Below are 21,973 nucleotides of genomic sequence, written 5' to 3'. Positions count from 1 at the left end.
TCCATATGGCATAGGTTGTGAAGCAGTCATTGAAATGAAGGATATCATGTCCTTGTTGTTTGTCAAGCCCATATAGAACACAGCATGTAGATTACACGACTGGTTTCACAGGTAGCCCTGCCTTCAATGGGATAGGTGATGTTAGTGACTGGACTGGAGTAGGTGATGGTGGGAGGATGTATGGGACAGGTCTTGCATCTAGGTTTATTACAGGGGTATGATCCATGAGGTAAGGGATTGGGAGCAGGGGTTGTGTAAGAATGGCTGACTAGATGTTTACCTCCATCTCAAAGATGGCTACATCAATATTTCTGTCCATATAAAACCTACTAACAATATCTCCACTTCCACAGCTGCCACCCATTCCATACCAAGAAGTCCCTTCCATACAGCCCAGCCACCCGTGGTCGTCACAACAGCAGTGATGAGCAGTCCCTCTCAAAATATGCCGAGGGTCTCACTGAAGCCTTGACTGACAGTAATTACCCTCCCAACCTTGTACAAAAACAAATTCCCATGCCTTATCCTTCCAGTCTCCCACCACCTCCCAAAGTCTCACTGTCCGGGCACAAAGGAGCATTCCCCTCGTAACTCAGTACCACCCAGAACTGGAGCAACTGAATTACTTTCTCCGCCAGGGATACGACTACCTCTTATCGTGCCCTGAAATGAGTATGTCGTGCCCACTATTCTTCCCACTCCTCCCACAGTGGTATTCCGCTGTCCAACAAACCTACACAATGTACTCGTCCATCCTTACACAAGCCTTGCTCCCAATCCCTTACCTCATGGCTCATGTCCCTGTAATAGACCTAAATACAAGACCTGTCCCATATATCCTCCCATCATCTACTCCAGTCTGGTCACTAACATCACCATCCCATCACAGTCAGGGCTACCAGTGAAACCAATCATACCATCTACAAGTTAAGCTGCAACCACTGTGCTGCATTCTATGTAGGCTTGACAACAAACAAGCTGTCTGTCCACATGAACGGACACCGACAAACTATGACAAAGAAACAAGCGGACCACCCTATTGCTGAACACAGTAGCAAACATGGTATCCTTAATTTTAATGACTGCTTCACAGCCTGTGCCATATACCGTATTTACTCGAATCTAAGCCGCACCTGAAAAATGAGACTCGAAATAAAAAAAAAATTTCCCGAATCTAAGCCACACCTGAAATTTGAGACTCGAAATTCAAGGGGAGAGAAAAGTTTTAGGCCGCACCTCCAAATCGAAACAAAGTTGGTCCATTGTAATATGAGACACAATTTAGGTCGAATGAATGACGATAGCGCTACAGTAGTTTGGTTGGAGTCGTAAGCTTAGCAGTTAAGCTTTACCAGGTAGCCATTGCTATGCGTCAGGCGCTCCGTCCATATTTATACGGGTACTCTTCCTTTTTCACGTGCTTCGCCTGGTTTGAATCGATTGCTTATTTTGCTTTGATCTGATAAGTGCCGTTTTCTTTGTTGTAGGTGTTTACGTCACTCTAAGCTGAAAATGCATTACTGTACTGCGTCATGCATTGTTTGTCGCATTCTGATAGTGCGTGTTTACGGCCTGTCGCCGCTCGCGGCATGGCTTGCTTTTGTGCGCGCTACCACCACTTACAATTATATTAAAAAAGAGAGAGAGAGAGAGAGAGAGAGAGAGAGAGAGAGAAATCGTCTCATTGGCGAAACAATGGCAAGAGACTTCTATTTGTTGTTACTTACACAGCTGCTTTCTTTGATAATGATCAACAAGAACCAAATAATAGACTGCGTATGATAGAACATGTTCTGAACGAGAGTTATTAGGCGAAAATTTTTCTCCATTTGAAAATCTTTGCGGCCGCTTCTTTAGTTCATCAAATTCTGCACAGAAATTAGAGTCATCTTAGATTTAAAAATCTAGTCAGTTGCCGTGCTTCATTTCTGACTGTATCACTATTAGGCATAAGAATAATACGAATATAGACATGACACGATATGTATATTCTTCCGTGTTTGCTGGTGTCTCACTCTAGTTTCGTAGTTTATTAGGTATACAGGATTTAAATGAGATAGCAGCAAACACGAAAGAATACATGGCAAAATGTTTATATTCATATTATTCTTATGGTGAAGAGAATACTGCATGTGATTCACATTTCATCAGGTTCCTATTAGCAACCATCTCTTCTCACAGGTAGTAAAAAATTCAGAACGTAGAGTTTGCCACATTGACAAATATCCCAAACAGTCTTGCCAGTCGGATTTTCGTACTACATTGAAATTCTGCTACATTTGAAGATGAACAATACGGAATTTGTATTTACTTTGTTGGATAATGTATGAATATGCAGTGGTCGAAACTCGGGGCGGAGAAAAAATCTAGTCTTCCCCCTTTTTTTTAAATTTATTTACTAACGCAGAGGTTTTGGCGCCAGTATTTATCTTTGTGCCTACAAAGCATGCCTGTGTAGCGCTACATATATTCGACGGCAGAAGTTAGTTGTGGCAGCACCTACCAACATTTTTCAGAACTTCCGCTTGCTTTGCACTCGATTCTAAGCCGCAGGCGGTTTTTTGGATTACAAAAAGCGGAAAAAAAGTGCGGCTTAGATTCGAGTAAATACGGTAGATCCTTCCCACCAACACCAGCTTTTCTGAAATGTGCAGGTGGGAACTCTCCCTGCAATACATTCTATGTTCCCGTAACCCTCCTGGCCTCAACCTTCATTAGTCATTGTCCTCACCAATCCAGCCTCTTCCCCATTCCCATTCCAGCATTACACAGCCATCATTCCATCATCACACCCAGTGTATTTACTTCTCTCCTTCTCCACTACTTCCCTTCCTCCCAACCTCTCTCCTGCCCTTCGTCTAACCTGCAGCATTTCACTGTCTGCCACCCCCATCATACTATCCCTACACCTCCCCGGCTGAGCCGCCTCCTTACCCGCACCCAGTTGCCACTTCCATCATGCACTGGTGCTGGTGCTCGCAGTGCAGTTTCAGTTGCCTGAGACTCCAGGTTGTGTGTGTGTGTGTGTGTGTGTGTGTGTGTGTGTGTGTGTGTGCACGCGCGCACGGGCGTACGTGTGTGTGTGTTGTTGACGAAGGCCGTAATGGCCGAAAGCTGTAATTGTAAGAGTATTTTTGTTGTGCCTATCTGCAACTCACAAGGGAACCTCCCCATCGCACCCCCCTCAGATTTAGTTATAAGTTGGCACAGTGGATAGGCCTTGAAAAACTGAACACAGATCAATCGAGAAAACAGGAAGAAGCTGTGTGTGGAACTATGAAAAAACTAAGCAAAATATACAAACTGAGTAGTCCATGTGCAAGATAGGCAACATCTAGGAGAGTCCGAATCAGGAGCGCCGTGGTCCCGTGGTTAGCGTGAGCAACTGCGGAACGAGAGGTTCTTGGTTCAAATCTTCCCTAGAGTGAAAAGTTTACTTTCTTTATTTTTGCAAAGTTATGATCTGTCTATTCGTTCCTTGACGTCTCTGTTCAGTGTAGTAAGTTTAGTGTCTGTGTTTTGCGACCGCACCGCAAAACCGTGCGATTAGTAGCCGAAAGGACGTGCCTGTCCAAAGGAAACCGAAAACATTTGATTGTAAGGTCATAGGTCAACCGATTCCTCCACAGGAAAACACGTCTGATATATTCTATACGACACTGGTGACGGCATGTGCGTCACATGACAGGAATATGTTGTCGACCCACCTAACTTGTACGCTTGGTGTATGGGTAAAAAGATTCTTCTACCTTGCCCAATTTAGGTTTTCTTGTGGATGTGATAATCACTCCCAAAAAAGTGTGAAAACATAAGTGTTTGTCACATTAATTGGAACCAATGAATGCAACAGTTTCACAGTCGCACAGTTTTGTCTGTGCTCTGTCAAAACATATGTTTTTAACGTTTTGAAATTTTTCCGTGTGTAGACCGTCAAATCCTGCATATGTCCAAGCAAATCTGAACATGTCCTGGAATTTTGGAGGGCGAAGTTGATTATATGTGAGTGCCTGAACTTTGATAATTGTCTGAAAATAAAAAATTAAAATTTTCTCCCGAGGGAAGAATTGAACCAAGGACCTATCGTTCCGCAGCTGCACGCGCTAACCACGGGACCACGGCGCTTATGTGTTCAGACCCACCTGGATGTTGCCTATCTTACACATGGACTACTCAGTTTGTATATTTTGCTTATTTTTTCATAGTTCCACACAACTTCTTCCTGTTTTCTCGATTGATCTGTGTTCAGTTTTTCAAGGCCTATCCACTGTACCAACTTATAACTAATTCTGAGGGGGGTGCGATGGGGAGGTTCCCTTGTCAGGACCGCCGCTACATGGTGAAAAAGTAAGTCACAGATATGTAGGTGGCAAAGGGGGAGATTTGTGGTTAAGAGGTGGTATGAACTGGGAGAAGCACGATTAACTTTTGGTAGTAAAAGTATGTTAAGGAAGTAGTTGTTCTGTAAGGGAGAGAAGTTATTTGATCATTTCAGCAAGAATGAATTTGGATGTAAATGATGTAATTAAGAAATACCCTCAACAATGCATATCACTGAAGTAAAAGTTTGAGATTATTCAGTGAATCACCAACTGTGTCCTACAAAGTGTCTTCCCTTATGCAGAAATACATAAGACCCAATATAAATGGTTGCATAAATATTTTACAACAAGAAACTTTATGAGTACAGAAATACTTTAAACCTAACAGATTTGTTTCAGAATGATTCACTAATTAACATATTTCTATTATGAATTTACAGTCTTAGTTGTTTTTATGCAACAAAACGTACTCACTTTTGACTTTACTCCTTTACCATCTACAACATTCTTACATGATGAAGTGCCATCTTGCCCCCTGCGCAGGATTTTAAGCTTGATATTCTTCTTGTTATTCACAAGATGAGGATACTTTTTGAGAACTTCTGTAATAATTTTTGCATGATTTGCCAAATTTTCTTCTGGTGGTTCCTGATTGGAAGCAACTGAATCTGCCTCACGGGTAGGAGGTGAAGTAGTAACATTTGTATCTACTTTTGCTTCATTTTCTTTGCCCTCCGAAGACTCAGTATTATCACCCAGAGAAAAACGAACACGTTTTGGGACAGAAGCTATTACTTGTGAGTTTGCATTACTGGGTGCAGCACCATCATGTGATGCCTGAGTTTTAAGAATAGATTTGGCTGGCTGTGGTGGTGGGACAGGAACCGGAGGCTTTGTGATGCTCTCAGGATTCTGCTGCTGGTCAACATTCTCTTCACTATTCCCACTTTCTTTTGCATTTGCATGGCCGTCATCCCTATTCCCTTCCCCTTCAACTTCAGCATCAGCATCGTCATCATCATCGTCATAATCCGCCACCGCCATGTCGTCGTCTACATCTTCACTACCATCTTCTATTTCAACGAGATCCTTTCGTAGTTGATGTTCTTGTACATACTCCTTCACTGCCTGCAAATCTACCATTTTGGGTTGCTTTTCTGGTGAAGCGCCAGCGCTATCACCGTACGATGGCCTCTTTATAGCAACTGCTGTCCTTCGCACCTCTTCAAAACTAGCTGTTTGTTGCACTTCTTTTTTCACATTGTTCAAAGAACCAATTGGTGTACTCGTCAAGGAGTGAGAAGAGGACTGAGACACTGGTGTTTTCGGCGTATCTGCAGGCCTCACAAGGGGTTTTGTTTCATACGTGATGTCATCAAAACTAGGATGGTAAGTCTGCGGTTTCAAATCCACGTCCGGCCAATCAAAGCGCATGGGACCCGAGACATCTTCGTGACGGGCATTTGCTCCACTCTTTGCACTAAAAACAAAGTGAATTAAACCAAATCATTAATCTCATTAAGACAAGTGATATGTTCACATTTATTAAACATAAAAACATCTGTTATGTGGAAGTTATTGAAAAGTGTCCACTGTATGCAAACAACAGAAATATCTGACTGAAAATATTTAATAATTAAAACCATGAATTACAAAAATCAAAACTGGAAAATCCACGAAGCAAAATCAATGATCAGTTATGCAAAGATTTCTCACCAATAGTACTTCGCCACAGTACAGACAATGAATGCAAATTCGGCAAATAAATGTTTCAAAAAACAATACATGCTCCTTTATTTATAAATTTATAACTCTTTTAAACAATACAAAAATTTTAACGATACTAATATGCTATCTACTATTAATGAAGTTGTACACTAACATATTCCTCAGTGCAGCTATGGAATGTATAATAAAAATCTAAAATAAATAGCTGATAACAATGAACATTATCAGTAGCTGATGAATGAAGTGCCACAAAACACTCAAAACTGAGAAATTTTCTTCCTTTGCTTCTGTCATTTACACTTTCTCATTTCAAGCATTACCTTAGACAAATTTGTCTATTACACACCCATATGACCACATAAATCTAGTTGAGTGAAGTGGCTCAGTGATTAAGACACTGAATTTGCATTTGGGAGGGCAGAGTTTAAAGCCTTGTCATGCAATCCAGTTTTTCTGAAATGCTCAAGAGGAATGCAGGGTAATTCCTATCCTCGATCAGTCCAAAATTGTACTCCATCTCTAATGACCTAATCAACTGGAAATAGTTTTTCAATGCTGGCCTGTTTGATTTGATTTGATTTGATTTGATTTGAGATACATATTCCATAGATCCAGTATGGCGTGATTACACATGGATGTGGAACGAGTCAAAGCAGATACAATATAGATATCATACAGTACAATACATACTGGTGTATTACACATGGTAGATGAATGATTCAAAATTGGTACAATACAATAATATAATCAAGATAATAAACAATACATTACAAAAATACAATAGTGATAAAAAACAATACAGATAACAATGACAAAGGAAATAATCAATGCATTTTGTACAATATTTGTCAGGTAAGTAGATTTCACATTAACAATACTTTCTCATACCAGGAACCAAATGGTCAAAAAGACAGCTTATTTTTATTTCGTGTAGTCCATTATACTGTATGAAATAATTTTCTGGGGGAACTGTTTGCTAAAAATATCCTAGCTGCCCAAAAAGGAGTAATAGAATAATTGTAAAGCAAATTCCAGAATCTCCTGTTCCACTCTGTCCAGGCATCTGAGAAAATAAGCCACTGCTTCCCTATAGTTTCACTTACATGGTTCAAATGGCTCTGAGCACTATGGGACTTAACATCGGAAGTCATCAGCCCCCTAGAACTTAGAACTACTTGAACCTAACTAACCTAAGGACGTCACACACATCCATGCCCGAGACAGGATTCGAACCTGCGACCACCGTAGCAGTCGCACGGTTCCGGACTGAAGCGCCTAGAACCGCTTGGCCACTCCGGCCGGCTCACTTACATGCTTTGTTATAAAAAACACTACCAGGCAACCATTCACTTATAGCGGACTGATGTGGGCACACAGAAACACCTAACAGGAAACACTTCTCACACTACCTTTCGATCTCTTGCTTTGGTAAAAGTATACACTACCACACATACACCCAAACATACATTCCTATGGCCACAGGAGTGCATGTGCAGTTGTGTGTGTGAATGTGTGTATTTTTTCTAGACAAAGAGTAAGATATCAAAAGCTAGTATGAATAGTATTTAGTGTTTCCTGTTCTGTGTTTCTATGCTCCACACATCGTTTCGCTGTAAGTGAGTGGTCGTCTTTCCCTTTTTTATACCTTCTACATTCAGGAATTTCAATTATTGTGGTACAAGTATGTGCTACGTATCCTGGTACTAAAATTTTCAAATTACTTCCCATACACCTTAGGCTTATGGAACAACAAATACTTTTTAAAAATTGAATTACACTCTTTCTGCTGCCACTCTTTCCACTCTTCTGAGGAATTTTTGCACACGAGCATACCAAATAAATAAATATTTAAACTGTTATTTGATTTTTAGTGTACGCCTAGCTTACCTATGCCAGCAGTTACACAATTTCTTACACATATTCAATCATTTTTGGTGCATGTGTGTTTTTTGACTTTACGGGCACTCAATGGTCAAGTTATCAGTACCCCGACACATTTTGAAAGAAACGAATGTGTATAAAATTGTTAAAATTATTGCACACAGTGAGAATGAAACCTACAAAATAACACTCATACACTCACTCCCATCTCACATTCATTCACACAATTATTCTGTCTCACACATCTTAAGACAATGGAGAAGGGGTGAAAGGGATTAAAATGTAAACATAATGACAGAGGAGCTAAAACAACAGCACATGCAAATGTGATCGACTGACCACTTACAAAGCCTGACCACTTACAAAGCCAGTCATCCCGTTAACACATTAACACAAGCTTCATAAAATCCTGGGGAAAATGTTGCACAGTCACAAAATTTTAAAACTCTAACCACATTCATTGGAAAGTCACTTAAAATAGAAGGCAAGTCTGTTCGCAAATCTGCTGCCACCCTCTGGTCTGAAAATACAACACAGTCTAATAAAATGAGGTGCAAAGTGATCTGTATGCCACAAGCACCACACACTGGAGGGCCCTCTCAGCGAAATAAGAACCCACGTGTCACAGGGCTGAGACCTTTGTGAACACCACAGACACATGGGCTTTCCTAATTAGAGCTTACTGTCTGTTACTTTCATCCTCCAAACAACGCAAGACTCTGGATATCAACAGTGAGGCGATAAACGTGCAGGGGGATGACACACTGAACTACCCGATGATCACAACCAGGTTCCTTGGCGGCTACATCTGTCCTCTCATTTCCTGCGATACCCGTGTGCCCTAGCACCCAACAGAAGGGTACTTCCTTTCCAGCCGCTGTGGGTGGTGGAGGACGTCCTGGATATTTTGGACTCCCTTATCTGCTGGGTACAAGCATTGTAGAGAGTGAAGGACATTCAAGAGAATCAGAACAGACAAGGGATTTAGTACTCTAGTCATGTCTCAACTGCTCCAGTGCCCACAAGATCGCATATAATTCCGTGTCAAAGACAGTAAAGTCTTAAGGCAGTCGGATATTGAAGACACGATCAGGGAAAACAAGATAGCAACAAAGTCCTCCTGTTCCCCGCCCGTAAAGACAGTTGTAAAGTTGTGGTGCTCAGTTAAAATGCCCTTAAATAATGTATTAATAACATATGCAGGAGTGCAATCTCTCCTGTAATGCAATAAATCTAAAATTACATTCGGCCTCTGCAGTAACCACGGTGACAGACAGTTAAAACCCTGGATTTGGGATTGTACTTGCTCCACACCAAGTGACTCCAGCACACGCAGCATGCACCTGTGACCAGCCTAATCCCCTCATGGTGGATAATGTCAATGATCTTTAAATAATAATGCCTCAACAAACCATAATCTTTGGACCTATAAGCTAGCTGCAAATGCACAAAAACCCTTATAAAACTGGAGCAGACACACCCTGTCCTCTCCCCAAGACCTGTGGCTAAGGCACTTTATGATAGTTAGTGCCTCCAGGGTTCTGGCTTTCAGATCTCTCAGGTGTGCAACCACAACAATTTGGAGTCAAAAATGAGGCCCAGAAACCAAACCGAGTCTTTAAATCTTTATAGATCAGATTGCTGTCCCTCATATGCAAGCCAGGTAAATTAAAAATGTGACAAGATTTATTAAAATTAATTTTAATTTTAATAATGAACAGCCTCAGTTCCAGCGTGTACCTAGAAATTTACCTAGGTTTCAGTCGGGATAACCTAACCTTCTTCAGAATAACAGTATCTATCGTTTGCCCATAGTGGACATCGTCAAGCTAAAACTGCAAATCCATAAATTATCGTCAGAATGTAAAACTTATCTGGCACTGCTTCGGCCCCACTTCGCAACCGCGATGCGGCAGCCACGAGTGCTGTACTGGAACTCAGCACTCGTGACTGCTGCATCGCAGTCACGAAGTGGGGCCGAGGCAGTGCCAGATAAGTTTTACATTCCGACGATAATTTATGGATTTGCAGTTTTAGCTTGACGATGTCCACTATGGTCAAAAGATAGATACTGTTATTCTGAAGAAGGTTGGGTTATCCCGACTGAACCTAGGTAAATTTCTAGGTACATGGTGGAACTGAGGCTGTTCATTATTAAAATTAAAATTAATATTAATATTTACACAGTTGCTGACAGGGCCACAAAATGTTGAAGATACTTAATTATTAAAGTGGACATAAACATTTAGCTGTGGAAAACTGAACCCCACCCTTGCAGCCCATTCCTCTAATCCATGCACTTATGTTGCAGCTGGCGAGTCCCTTTTGTAACACTAAAGGAGGAACAGAAAAAGCAAAATAGTCCACAAATAAGGAGCACTTTACAGGACTCGTTACCATAGACGTGACAGTGCGTATGGCTATGGCAAAGAGGGTAACACTTAAAACACTGTCCCGAGGGGCACCAATCTCCTGCCCAAAATGCTCCGACAGTGCATTACCAATGTGGGAACAAAAACCCAATTAGACAAGAAAGGTCATATGAAGATGGGGAGGTGGCCACGACAGCCCCCACTGACGAAGTTGCTCTACAATACTGTGTCTCCAAGTAGTGTCAAAGAAAATACTGAGACAGTGATGTTTATGCAGAAAAGTCTGCTGAATAGTCACCTCTAGCAGGGTCAGGTCATCGACAGTGGACCGAAATATCCAGAATCCATACCGAGAGTGGCTAAGGAGTTGCCTGGTCTCTACCAACCAGACCAGATGACAGTTAACCATTTGCTCCAGTGTCTTTCCAATGCAACCCATTAAGGCAATACTCCGGAAACTATTGGGACATGTGTGGTCCCTGCCTGATTTGAGGAGAGAGATCAAAACTACCTATCTCCAAGAGTCGGGAAAGTGATCTGTCTGCCATATTACAGTAAAACATTTTAGGAGGATTGCTTTTGATGCTGTAGGCAGATGTCAAAGCATGCAGTACAAGGTTTGGTCATGACCAGGTGCAGTATCATGGGCCTCGGGCAGTGCAGATTCCAGCTCCCACAAAGAGGTGTAGTTGTAGGTATCGGAAGTGTTGGAGCTGAAGTCTAACTTGCCTCCCTCCACAATCACACCATACCAGCAAAACACCAGATCCTGGCTGGCATTGGCAGTCGTCTTTGTGATGCTCTGCCATCATCTGAGCGATGTTCCCAGGCATTGTTGTTGCTGTTGCTATTGGTAACGGACCGAGCTTACTGGAAATCATCCTGATGGCTTCATAACCTTTTCTTGCTCTCCTTAGCTACACATCGAGCCCCAGCTCTCACGATCTAAGAGGCTGTGAGGTTTTCTGTTGTTGGATGCTCTGCCATCATCTGAGCGATGTTCCCAGGCATTGTTGTTGCTGTTGCTATTGGTAACGGACCGAGCTTACTGGAAATCATCCTGATGGCTTCATAACCTTTTCTTGCTCTCCTTAGCTACACATCGAGCCCCAGCTCTCACGATCTAAGAGGCTGTGAGGTTTTCTGTTGTTGGACGGTATTTTAACCATTGAAGTGCCGCACGCCTGTCCTGGATTGCTGAGCACCAGTCATCAGTTCACTGAGGTACAGGTTGCCTCCTAAGATGACCTGAGGACTTTGGGACGCATAAGTCAACGGCACAATGAATCATTTGTGTAATGTGGACCACTCATTCCTGGACACAGTCGTGGTATTCAGACACAGCCAGCTGGCTGAAAAGTGTCCTGTTAGCCCTGTTGACCATCCATTTTGGTGACTTCTGTTCAGGTAATGCTGCATTCAGTAGGGGAATCCACAGTAGGAAGTGGTCACTGCAATGAACGTCATCAGCTGCTTCCAACTGAGATGAGTGTGCAACAGCGGGAGAGCAGAAAGAGAGGTCGATGGCTGAGAATGAACCAGAAACGGCAGAGATACGAGTTGGGATTTGTATATTGAAGATGCTGAGCTCCTGTGACATAATGAGGTCCTCCAAGACTCGGTGCCTAGGCCAAGCATAGCTCGAGCCCCCCACAGTACATTTTGGGCACTGAACTCACACAGTAGGAGAAACGGACAGGGGAACTGTTCAATAAGGTCCTTGAGAGCCTCAGGGTCAATTGCATCATGTACACGTACGAACAGTGAGTAGACAATGATCTTCTGATCCACTTGAACTGGAATGGCTACTCTTACGAGGTCAGTAACCAAGGAGAGAGCAGAGAAGTTGTAGGTGTTATTGACAAACATAGCAACCCCTGCCTTGGCTCTGTCCCGTTAGGTTATCCTTTTGGTGAAGGGTAGAGCCCCATAGCAGAGGGGCGTGAGTGGCTTTAAAATGTGTTTCTTGTAAACACAGGCACAGGTGGTGTGCCTGTACTAGAAGTTTCAGTTCCTCCACATGTGCCCTGAAACCATTAATGCTCCATTGTAAGATGGGTAGCACTTTCATACTGACTTTCTGCCAGGAGTGGAGCCCACAACGGTTGGAGGTTCAGTCTTGGGGTAAGATGATTGTCCTAGCCTCTGAAGAAGATTCCCGAGAGATGTCAGAGAGGATGACACTGACATCATCAAACTGTGTACTTTCTATCTTGGTCAGTGGGCGATTCTTCACCTTCGACTTTGACTTTGATTTCTTTGTCTGAGAAGGCTTCGGAGCCACAACTGCGGAAGTGGTAGTGGTGGTGCTGGACCAGACTGAATATTTGGAGGGACAGGGAGTTCTGCAATGTCAGGAACCACAGACTTTTCTTAAGTTCTGGGGAGAGGAGGGCAGGCTTCAAAATAACTGCAGCAGCACAAGTGCGTTGACAAAAGCAGGTACTAGTGCGACACTACCATCCTGTGTGGGGCAGCATTGGTTTTCTGGACTAGCAGTTTGAGAACGGAAGCAATGGCTTCACCATATGGGATGCGCTTTGTCATTTTTATCTCCTGGATGTTTTGTTCTTCAAAGAAGACACCATAGTCCCCATTCCAAAAAGGGTGATGCTCAGTGTAGTCGACACCCTAAGGAGAAGATAAACAACCAACTCCATCACAGGCAGCTTTACCGCATTTGCCACAAGTGGCTTCTCCCTTACATCCAAGACTGATGTGCCCAAAGTGCAAGCAGGTATTTAAAATAGCTTACTGGGTTGAGGATATAGGGCCCAAATGGTTAACTGGAAAAAAAAAAAAAAAAAAAAAAAAAAAAAAAAAAAAAAAAACACCTCAACTTGATATGCACCAGAAGTTCTGTGCTATTAAAAGTGAGATCGAGTGAGTCAGATTTTATCATATCATCTACCATCCTTTTCATGATATTCTGTATGTCTACAATGCCTTCGAATTCTTCTTTTGGAATGTTCACCAGGCCCTGCACATCACAACATATTTACTGTAGTTTAAGTCGGTATGCAGCTCAGTCTCAATGGCATATTTCACAACACTTTTGTCCTTCTGTAGGTTTGACACTTGTTGGGAACTTGAGGTTTCGACCATTCGTGACCTATTACGCAACCGCTAAACGGATTTTAATTTGATACAATATTGCAGTGCCTGTGTTACTCTGATTATGATGCAAAGCTTCTTAGGACATGCATGCAGCGACCACAACCGTTACGAAACACCATCAAATGAATTTACTATTGCAAATAAGGACTACCATCAGCTGTAGAATGGAATGACGACAATGAAATGGTTGATAGAATGTTTAGCCTGTAGAAATCCTGAATTGCGATTCTATAAGGTCTACAAAATTCCAAGCTACAGCTACTGTAAAATTTTCATTGGAGACATTTTTCAGCCATAAATTTCTTTAGATGTTGTAAGTTGAAGAAGCCATATGTCGTGAATAGGACATATGCTCTACCAAGTGAGACTTTGTTTTTCCTGTTGTTGTTGTTGTTGTTGTTGTTGTTGTGGTCTTCAGTCCTGAGACTGGTTTGATGCAGCTCTCCATGCTACTCTATCCTTCTGAATCTGCTTTGTTTTTCCTAACTTTCCCAATAACAAAGCACCAATTAGGGAAATGCACTGTCCTGAACAATTTTTTCCTTTCCAAGTTTTGGTCTCTTCTCACACCTTTTTTATCATTCAGCTGATGCAACAGACTTGAGTTATATTTATGTTTTACACACTAAAAATTTTATTCAAGGAGGATAATTCTGTCCGCGTCCCACAAAATGTAGTTGTGCCTTTGTGAGCAGATGAAAACAACTTCACCTTGTTTGGTTTAGACCTCTTGGTGTCCACCCATTCCTTAGACTGCTGTTTTGTTTCTCGAGTTAAATATGTACCTATATCCCACCCGCAGCAGCAAATTAACATACAGTCAATTTCATTGTTTTTAAAATGGTACGAACATTTCTGATATGTTGATTTCTGGCACTGCTTCAGGCCTACATCCACATCTGCATCTACATGACTACTCTGCAATTCACATTTAAGTGCTTGGCAGAGGGTTCGTTGAACCACAATCATACTATCTCTCTACCATTCCATTCCCGAACAGCGCGTGGGAAAAACGAACACCTAAACCTTTCTGTTCGAGCTCTGATTTCTCTTATTTTATTTTGATGATCATTCCTACCTATAAAGGTTGGGCTCAACAAATTATTTTCGCATTCGGAAGAGAAAGTTGGTGACTGAAATTTCGTAAATAGATCTCGCCGCGACGAAAAACGTCTTTGCTGTAATGACTTCCATCCCAATTCGCGTATCACATCTGCCACACTCTCTCCCCTACTACGTGATAATACAAAACGAGCTGCCCTTTTTTGCACCCTTTCTATGTCCTCCGTCAATCCCACCTGGTAAGGATCCCACACCGCGCAGCAATATTCTAACAGAGGACGAATGAGTGTAGTGTAAGCTGTCTCTTTAGTGGACTTGTTGCATCTTCTAAGTGTCCTGCCAATGAAACGCAACCTTTGGCTCGCCTTCCCCACAATATTATCTATGTGGTCTTTCCAACTGAAGTTGTTTGTAATTTTAACACCCAGGTACTTAGTTGAATTGACAGCCTTGAGAATTGTACTATTTATCGAGTAATCGAATTCCAACGGATTTCTTTTGGAATTCATGTGGATCACCTCACACTTTTCGTTATTTAGCGTCAACTGCCACCTGCCACACCATACAGCAATCTTTTCTAAATTGCTTTGCAACTGATACTGGTTTTCGGTTGCAAAGCAATTGCTTTGCAACTGATACTGGTTTTCGGCCCCCCCATGAACCATGGACCTTGCCGTTGGTGGGGAGGCTTGCGTGCCTCAGCGATACAGATAGCCGCACCGTAGGTACAACCACAACGGAGGGGTATCTGTTGAGAGGCCAGACAAACGTGTGGTTCCTGAAGAGGGGCAGCAGCCTTTTCAGTAGTTGCAAGGGCAACAGTATGGATGATTGACTGATCTGGCCTTGTAACAATAACCAAAACGGCCTTGCTGTGCTGGTACTGCGAACGGCTGAAAGCAAGGGGAAACTACGGCCGTAATTTTTCCCGAGGGCATGCAGCTTTACTGTATGATTAAATGATGATGGCGTCCTCTTGGGTAAAATATTCCGGAGGTAAAATAGTCCCCCATTCGGATCTCCGGGCGGGGACTACTCAAGAGGATGTCATTATCAGGAGAAAGAAAACTGGCGTTCTACGGATCGGAGCGTGGAATGTCAGGTCCCTTAATCGGGCAGGTAGGTTAGAAAATTTGAAAAGGGAAATGGATAGGTTACAGTTAGATATAGTGGGAATTAGTGAAGTTCGGTGGCAGGAGGAACAAGACTTCTGGTCAGGTGACTACAGGGTTATAAACACAAAGTCAAATAGGGGTAATGCAGGAGTAGGTTTAATAATGAATAGGAAAATAGGAACGCGGGTAAGCTACTACAAACAGCTTAGTGAACGCATTATTGTGGCCAAGATAGATACGAAGCCCACACCTACTACAGTAGTACAAGTTTATATGCCAACTAGCTCTGCAGATGACGAAGAAATTGAAGAAATGTATGATGAAATAAAAGAAATTATTCAGATAGTGAAGGGAGACGAAAATTTAATAGTCATGGGTGACTGGAATTCGAGTGTAGGGAAAGGGAGAGAAGGAAACGTAGTAGGTGAATATGGATTGGGGCTAAGAAATGAAAGAGGAAGCCGCCTGGTAGAATTTTGCACAGAGCACAACTTAATCATAGCTAATACTTGGTTTAAGAATCATGATAGAAGGTTGTATACATGGAAGAACCCTGGAGATACTAAAAGGTATCAGATAGATTATATAATGGTAAGACAGAGATTTAGGAACCAGGTTTTAAATTGTAAGACATTTCCAGGGGCAGATGTGGACTCTGACCACAATCTATTGGTTATGACCTGTAGATTAAAACTGAAGAAACTGCAAAAAGGTGGGAATTTAAGGAGATGGGACCTGGATAAACTGAAAGAACCAGAGGTTGTACAGAGTTTCAGGGAGAGCATAAGGGAACAATTGACGGGAATGGGGGAAAGAAATACAGTAGAAGAAGAATGGGTAGCTTTGAGGGATGAAGTAGTGAAGGCAGCAGAGGATCAAGTAGGTAAAAAGACGAGGGCTAGTAGAAATCCTCGGGTAACAGAAGAAATATTGAATTTAATTGATGAAAGGAGAAAATATAAAAATGCAGTAAATGAAGCAGGCAAAAAGGAATACAAACGTCTCAAAAATGAGATCGACAGAAAGTGCAAAATGGCTAAGCAGGGATGGCTAGAGGACAAATGTAAGGATGTAGAGGCTCATCTCACTAGGGGTAAGATAGATACTGCCTACAGGAAAATTAAAGAGACCTTTGGAGATAAGAGAACCACCTGTATGAACATCAAGAGCTCAGATGGCAACCCAGTTCTAAGCAAAGAAGGGAAGGCAGAAAGGTGGAAGGAGTATATAGAGGGTCTATACAAGGGCGATGTACTTGAGGACAATATTATGGAAATGGAAGAGGATGTAGATGAAGATGAAATGGGAGATACGATACTGCGTGAAGAATTTGACAGAGCACTGAAAGACCTGAGTCGAAACAAGGCCCCCGGAGTAGACAACATTCCATTGGAACTACTGACGGCTTTGGGAGAGCCAGCCCTGACGAAACTCTACCATCTGGTAAGCAAGATGTATGAAACAGGCGAAATACCCTCAGACTTCAAGAAGAATATAATAATTCCAATTCCAAAGAAAGCAGGTGTTGACAGATGTGAGAATTACCGAACAATCAGTTTAATAAGCCACAGCTGCAAAATACTAACACGAATTCTTTACAGACGAATGGAAAAACTAGTAGAAGCCGACCTCGGGGAAGATCAGTTTGGATTCCGTAGAAATATTGGAACACGTGAGGCAATACAGACCTTACGACTTATCTTAGAAGAAAGATTAAGGAAAGGCAAACCTACGTTTCTAGCATTTGTAGACTTAGAGAAAGCTTTTGACAATGTTGACTGGAATACTCTCTTTCAAATTCTAAAGGTGGCAGGGGTAAAATACAGGGAGCGAAAGGCTATTTACAATTTGTACAGAAACCAGATGGCAGTTATAAGAGTCGAGGGGCATGAAAAGGAAGCAGTGGTTGGGAAGGGAGTAAGACAGGGTTGTAGCCTCTCCCCGACGTTATTCAATCTGTATATTGAGCAAGCAGTAAAGGAAACAAAAGAACAATTCGGAGTAGGTATTAAAATCCATGGAGAAGAAATAAAAACTTTGAGGTTCGCCGATGACATTGTAATTCTGTCAGAGACAGCAAAGGACTTGGAAGAGCAGTTGAACGGAATGGACAGTGTCTTGAAAGGAGGGTATAAGATGAACATCAACAAAAGCAAAATGAGGATAATGGAATGTAGTCGAATTAAGTCGGGTGATGTTGAAGGTATTAGATTAGGAAATGAGACACTTAAAGTAGTAAAGGAGTTTTGCTATTTGGGGAGCAAAATAACTGCTGATGGTCGAAGTAGAGAGGATATAAAATGTAGACTGGCAATGGCAAGGAAAGCGTTTCTGAAGAAGAGAAATTTGTTAACATCGAGTATAGATTTAAGTGTCAGGAAGTCTTTTCTGAAAGTATTTGTATGGAGTGTAGCCATGTATGGAAGTGAAACATGGACGATAAATAGTTTGGACAAGAAGAGAATAGAAGCTTTCGAAATGTGGTGCTACAGAAGAATGCTGAAGATTAGATGGGTAGATCACATAACTAATGAGGAGGTACTGAATAGGATTGGGGAGAAGAGGAGTTTGTGGCACAACTTGACCAGAAGAAGGGATCGGTTGGTAGGACATGTTCTGAGGCATCAAGGGATCACCAATTTAGTATTGGAGGGCAGCGTGGAGGGTAAAAATCGTAGGGGGAGACCAAGAGATGCATACACTAAGCAGATTCAGAAGGATGTAGGTTGCAGTAGGTACTGGGAGATGAAGAAGCTTGCACAGGATAGAGTAGCATGGAGAGCTGCATCAAACCAGTCTCAGGACTGAAGACCACAACAACAACAACTGGTTTTCGGATGACCTTACTAGACGGTAAATTACAGCATCATCTGCGAACAACCTAAGAGAACTGCTCAGAAGGTCATTTATATAGATCAGGAACAGCAGAGGTCCCAGGACGCTTCCCTGGGGAACACCTGATATCACTTCAGTTTTACTCGACGATTTGCCGTCTATTACTACGAACTGCGATCTTCCTGACAGGAAATCACGAATCCAGTTGCACAACTGAGACGATACCCCATAGGCCCGCAGCTTGATAAGAAGTCGCTTGTGATGAACGGTGTCAAAAGCTTTCCAGAAATCTAGAAATACGGAATCAACTTGAGATCCCCTGTCGATAGCGGCCATTACTTCGTGCGAATAAAGAGCTAGCTGTGTTGCACAAGAACGATGTTTTCTGAAACCATGCTGATTACGTATCAATAGATTGTTCCCTTCGCTGTGATTCATAATGTTTGAATACAGTATATGCTCCAAAACCCTACTGCAAACCAACGTCAATGATAAAGGTCTGTAGTTAGATGGATTACTCCTACTACCCTTCTTAAATACTGGTGCGACCTGCACAATTTTCCAATCTGTAGGTACAGATCTATCGGTGAGCGAGCGGTTGTATATGAGTGCTAAGTAGGGAGCAATTGTATCAGCATAATCTGAAAGGAACCTAATCGGTTTACAATCTGGACCTGAGGACTTGCCCGTATCAAGCGATTTGAGTTGCTTCGCAACCCCTAAGGTATCTACTTCTAAGAAATTCATGCTAGCAGCTGTTCGTGTTTCAAATTCTGGTATATTCCATTCATCTTCCCTGGTGAAGGAATTTCGGAAAACTGCGTTCAATAACTCCGCTTTAGCGGCACAGTCGTTGGTAACAGTACCATCGGCACTGTGCAGCGAAGGTATTGACTGCGTCTTGCCGCTTGTGTACTTTACATACGACCAGAATTTCTTCGGATTTTCTACCAAATTTCGAGACAATGTTTCGTTGTGGAACCTATTAAAGGCATCACGCATTGAAGTCCATGCCAAATTTCGTGCGTCTTTAAATTTTAGCCCATCTTCGGGATTTCGCGTTGTTCTGAACTTCGCATGCTTTTTCCGTCGCCTCTGCAACAGAGTTCGGACCTGTTTTGTGTACCACGGGGGATCAGTTCCATCTCTTACCAATTTATGAGGTATGAATCTCTCAATTGCTGTTGCTACTACATCTTTGAATTTGAGCCACATCTCATCTACATTTGCATAGTCAGTTCAGAAGGAATGGAGATTGTCTGTTAGGAAGGCTTCTAGTGACACTTTATCTGCTTTTTTAAATAAAATTATTTTGCGTTTGATGAAACGGTATTGAGCCTAGCTACAACGACCTTGTGATCACTAATCCCTGTATCAGTCATGATGCTCTCTATCAGCTCTGGATTGTTTGTGGCTAAGAGGTCAAGTGTGTTTTCGCAACCATTTACAATTCGCGTGGGTTCGTGGACTAACTGCTCGAAATAATTTTCGGAGAAAGCATTTAGGACAATCTCGGAAGATGTTTTCTGCCTACCACCGGTTTTGAACAAGTATTTTTGCCAACATATCGAGGGAAGGTTGAAGTCCCCACCAACTATAGCCGTATGAGTGGAGTATTTATTTGTTACGAGACTCAAATTTTCTCTGAACTGTTCCACAACTATATCATCGGAGTCTGGGGGTCGGCACAAGGAGCCAATTATTAACTTAGTTCGGCTGTTAAGTATAACCTCCACCCATACCAATTCGCACGGAGTATTCGACTTCACTACAAGATAAACCACTACTGACAGACACAAACACTCCACCACCAATTCTGCCTACTCTATCTTTCCTGAACACCGTCTGAGACTTCGTAAAAATTTCTGCAAAACTTATTTCAGGCTTTAGCCAGCTTTCTGTACCTATAATGATTTCAGCTTCTGTGCTTTCTATTAGCGCTTGAAGCTCAGGGACTTTCCCAGAACAATACTACAACAATTTAAAACTACAATTCCGACTGTTCCTTGATCCAAGCATGTCCTGTATTTGCCATGCACCCTTTGAGATTGCAGCCCACCCTGTACTTTCCCCGAGGCCTTCTAACCTAAAAAACCGCCCAGTCCATGCCACACAGCCTCCGCTACCCGTGTAGCCGCCAGCTGAGTGTAGTGAACTCCTGACCTATTCAGCGGAACCCGAAACCCCACCACCCTATGGCGCAAGTCAAGGAATCTGCAGCCAACACGGTCGCAAAACCGTCTGAGCCTCTGATTCAGACCCTCCACCCGGCTCTGCACCAAAGGTCCGCAGTCAGTTCTGTCAACGATGCTGCAGATGGTGAGCTCTGCCTTCATCTCGTAAGCAAGACCGGCAGCCTTCACGAAATCAGATAGCCACTGGAATCCAGAGAGAATTTCCTCAGATCCAAAGCGACACATGTCATTAGTGCCGACATGTGCCACTACCTGCAGCTGGCTGCACCCTGTGCTCTTCATGGCATCCGGAAGGACCCTTTCCACATCAGGAATGACTCCACCCCGGAATGCACACGGAGTGCACACTGGATTTCTTCCCCTCCTTAGCCGCCATATCCCTAAGGGGTACCATTACGCGCCTAACATTGGAGCTCCCAACTACCAATAAGCCCACCCTCTGTGATTGCCCGGACTTTGAAGACTGAGAATCATCCTCTGAAACAGGGCAGGCAGCTGCATCTGGCTCAGCCAGAGACAGTGCCTGAAACCTGTTTGTCAGACACACCGGCGAGGCTTTCTGATCAGCCTCTGGGGACGTCTTTCGCTGCCTGACACGCCTTGGAACGACCTCCCAATCAACCACAGGCGAGGGCTCAGCCCCACTGCGGGCAGCAACTGGGGCAACCACAGCGGCAGACCAATCTGGGGACAGATGGGACGAGGTTGATATCCCCGTGATACCCAACTCCGGCTCCCCACAGTGGTGCCCATTGGCAACAGCCTCAAGCTGCGCGACCTAAGTCAGTGCCGCCTGCAGCTGTGAGCGAAGGGATGCCAACTCAGCCCTCATCCAAACACAGTAATCACAGTCCCTGTCCATTCTAATCGATGTTGAACAACAGTTACTGAAACACGAGTCAGTGCCTAGATAACGCAAGGGAAACACGCAAAGAATGTATTAACTAACCTGAACAAATGCCTAACGACTGTGTTACAATCTGCCTGAATTTACGATTACAGTAACTAAAACTCGAAATTACACCTCCTATACGAAACTCTCACGCAATTTAAGTAAGAATCTACGAAGTAAACACTAAAGCGCGATGCTACAACTCTCAAATACTATAATACGCCTGAAATTTATGAATTAAACAATGCAAGTACCCAAAAACACGCAAATAAATTAAGAATTAAACTATGTAACAAATAAGTACGCTAGGGGTATACGAATTGCTGCTGCAGCTGCTTATCCAACGGCGGCAGGGAGCCTATTCATAAATGCATCATCCAACCAGCGCAAAGCATTTTCCTACTTACTTCTCTCTTTACAATGTATCATACAGTTCTTTCTGCTATTTCTGTTGACA

At 42.8% G+C, this 21,973-nt stretch overlaps 1 protein-coding gene across 2 annotated transcripts in view; it reads right to left on the bottom strand.

Moving 5' to 3' along the window:
• Positions 1-21,973, bottom strand: part of LOC126198738 (uncharacterized) — a 110,629-nt gene that overhangs the window by 49,298 nt on the left and 39,358 nt on the right. For both annotated transcript variants that reach the window (XM_049935276.1, XM_049935275.1), the window contains exon 6: positions 4,794-5,799. In XM_049935276.1, the coding sequence (XP_049791233.1) occupies positions 4,794-5,799 (1,006 nt within the window). The remainder of the gene's footprint in view (positions 1-4,793; positions 5,800-21,973) is intronic.

Source organism: Schistocerca nitens, chromosome 8, assembly GCF_023898315.1.
Source record: "Schistocerca nitens isolate TAMUIC-IGC-003100 chromosome 8, iqSchNite1.1, whole genome shotgun sequence".
NCBI lineage: Eukaryota > Metazoa > Arthropoda > Insecta > Orthoptera > Acrididae > Schistocerca > Schistocerca nitens.
This window is presented reverse-complemented; position numbering and strand designations above follow the sequence as displayed.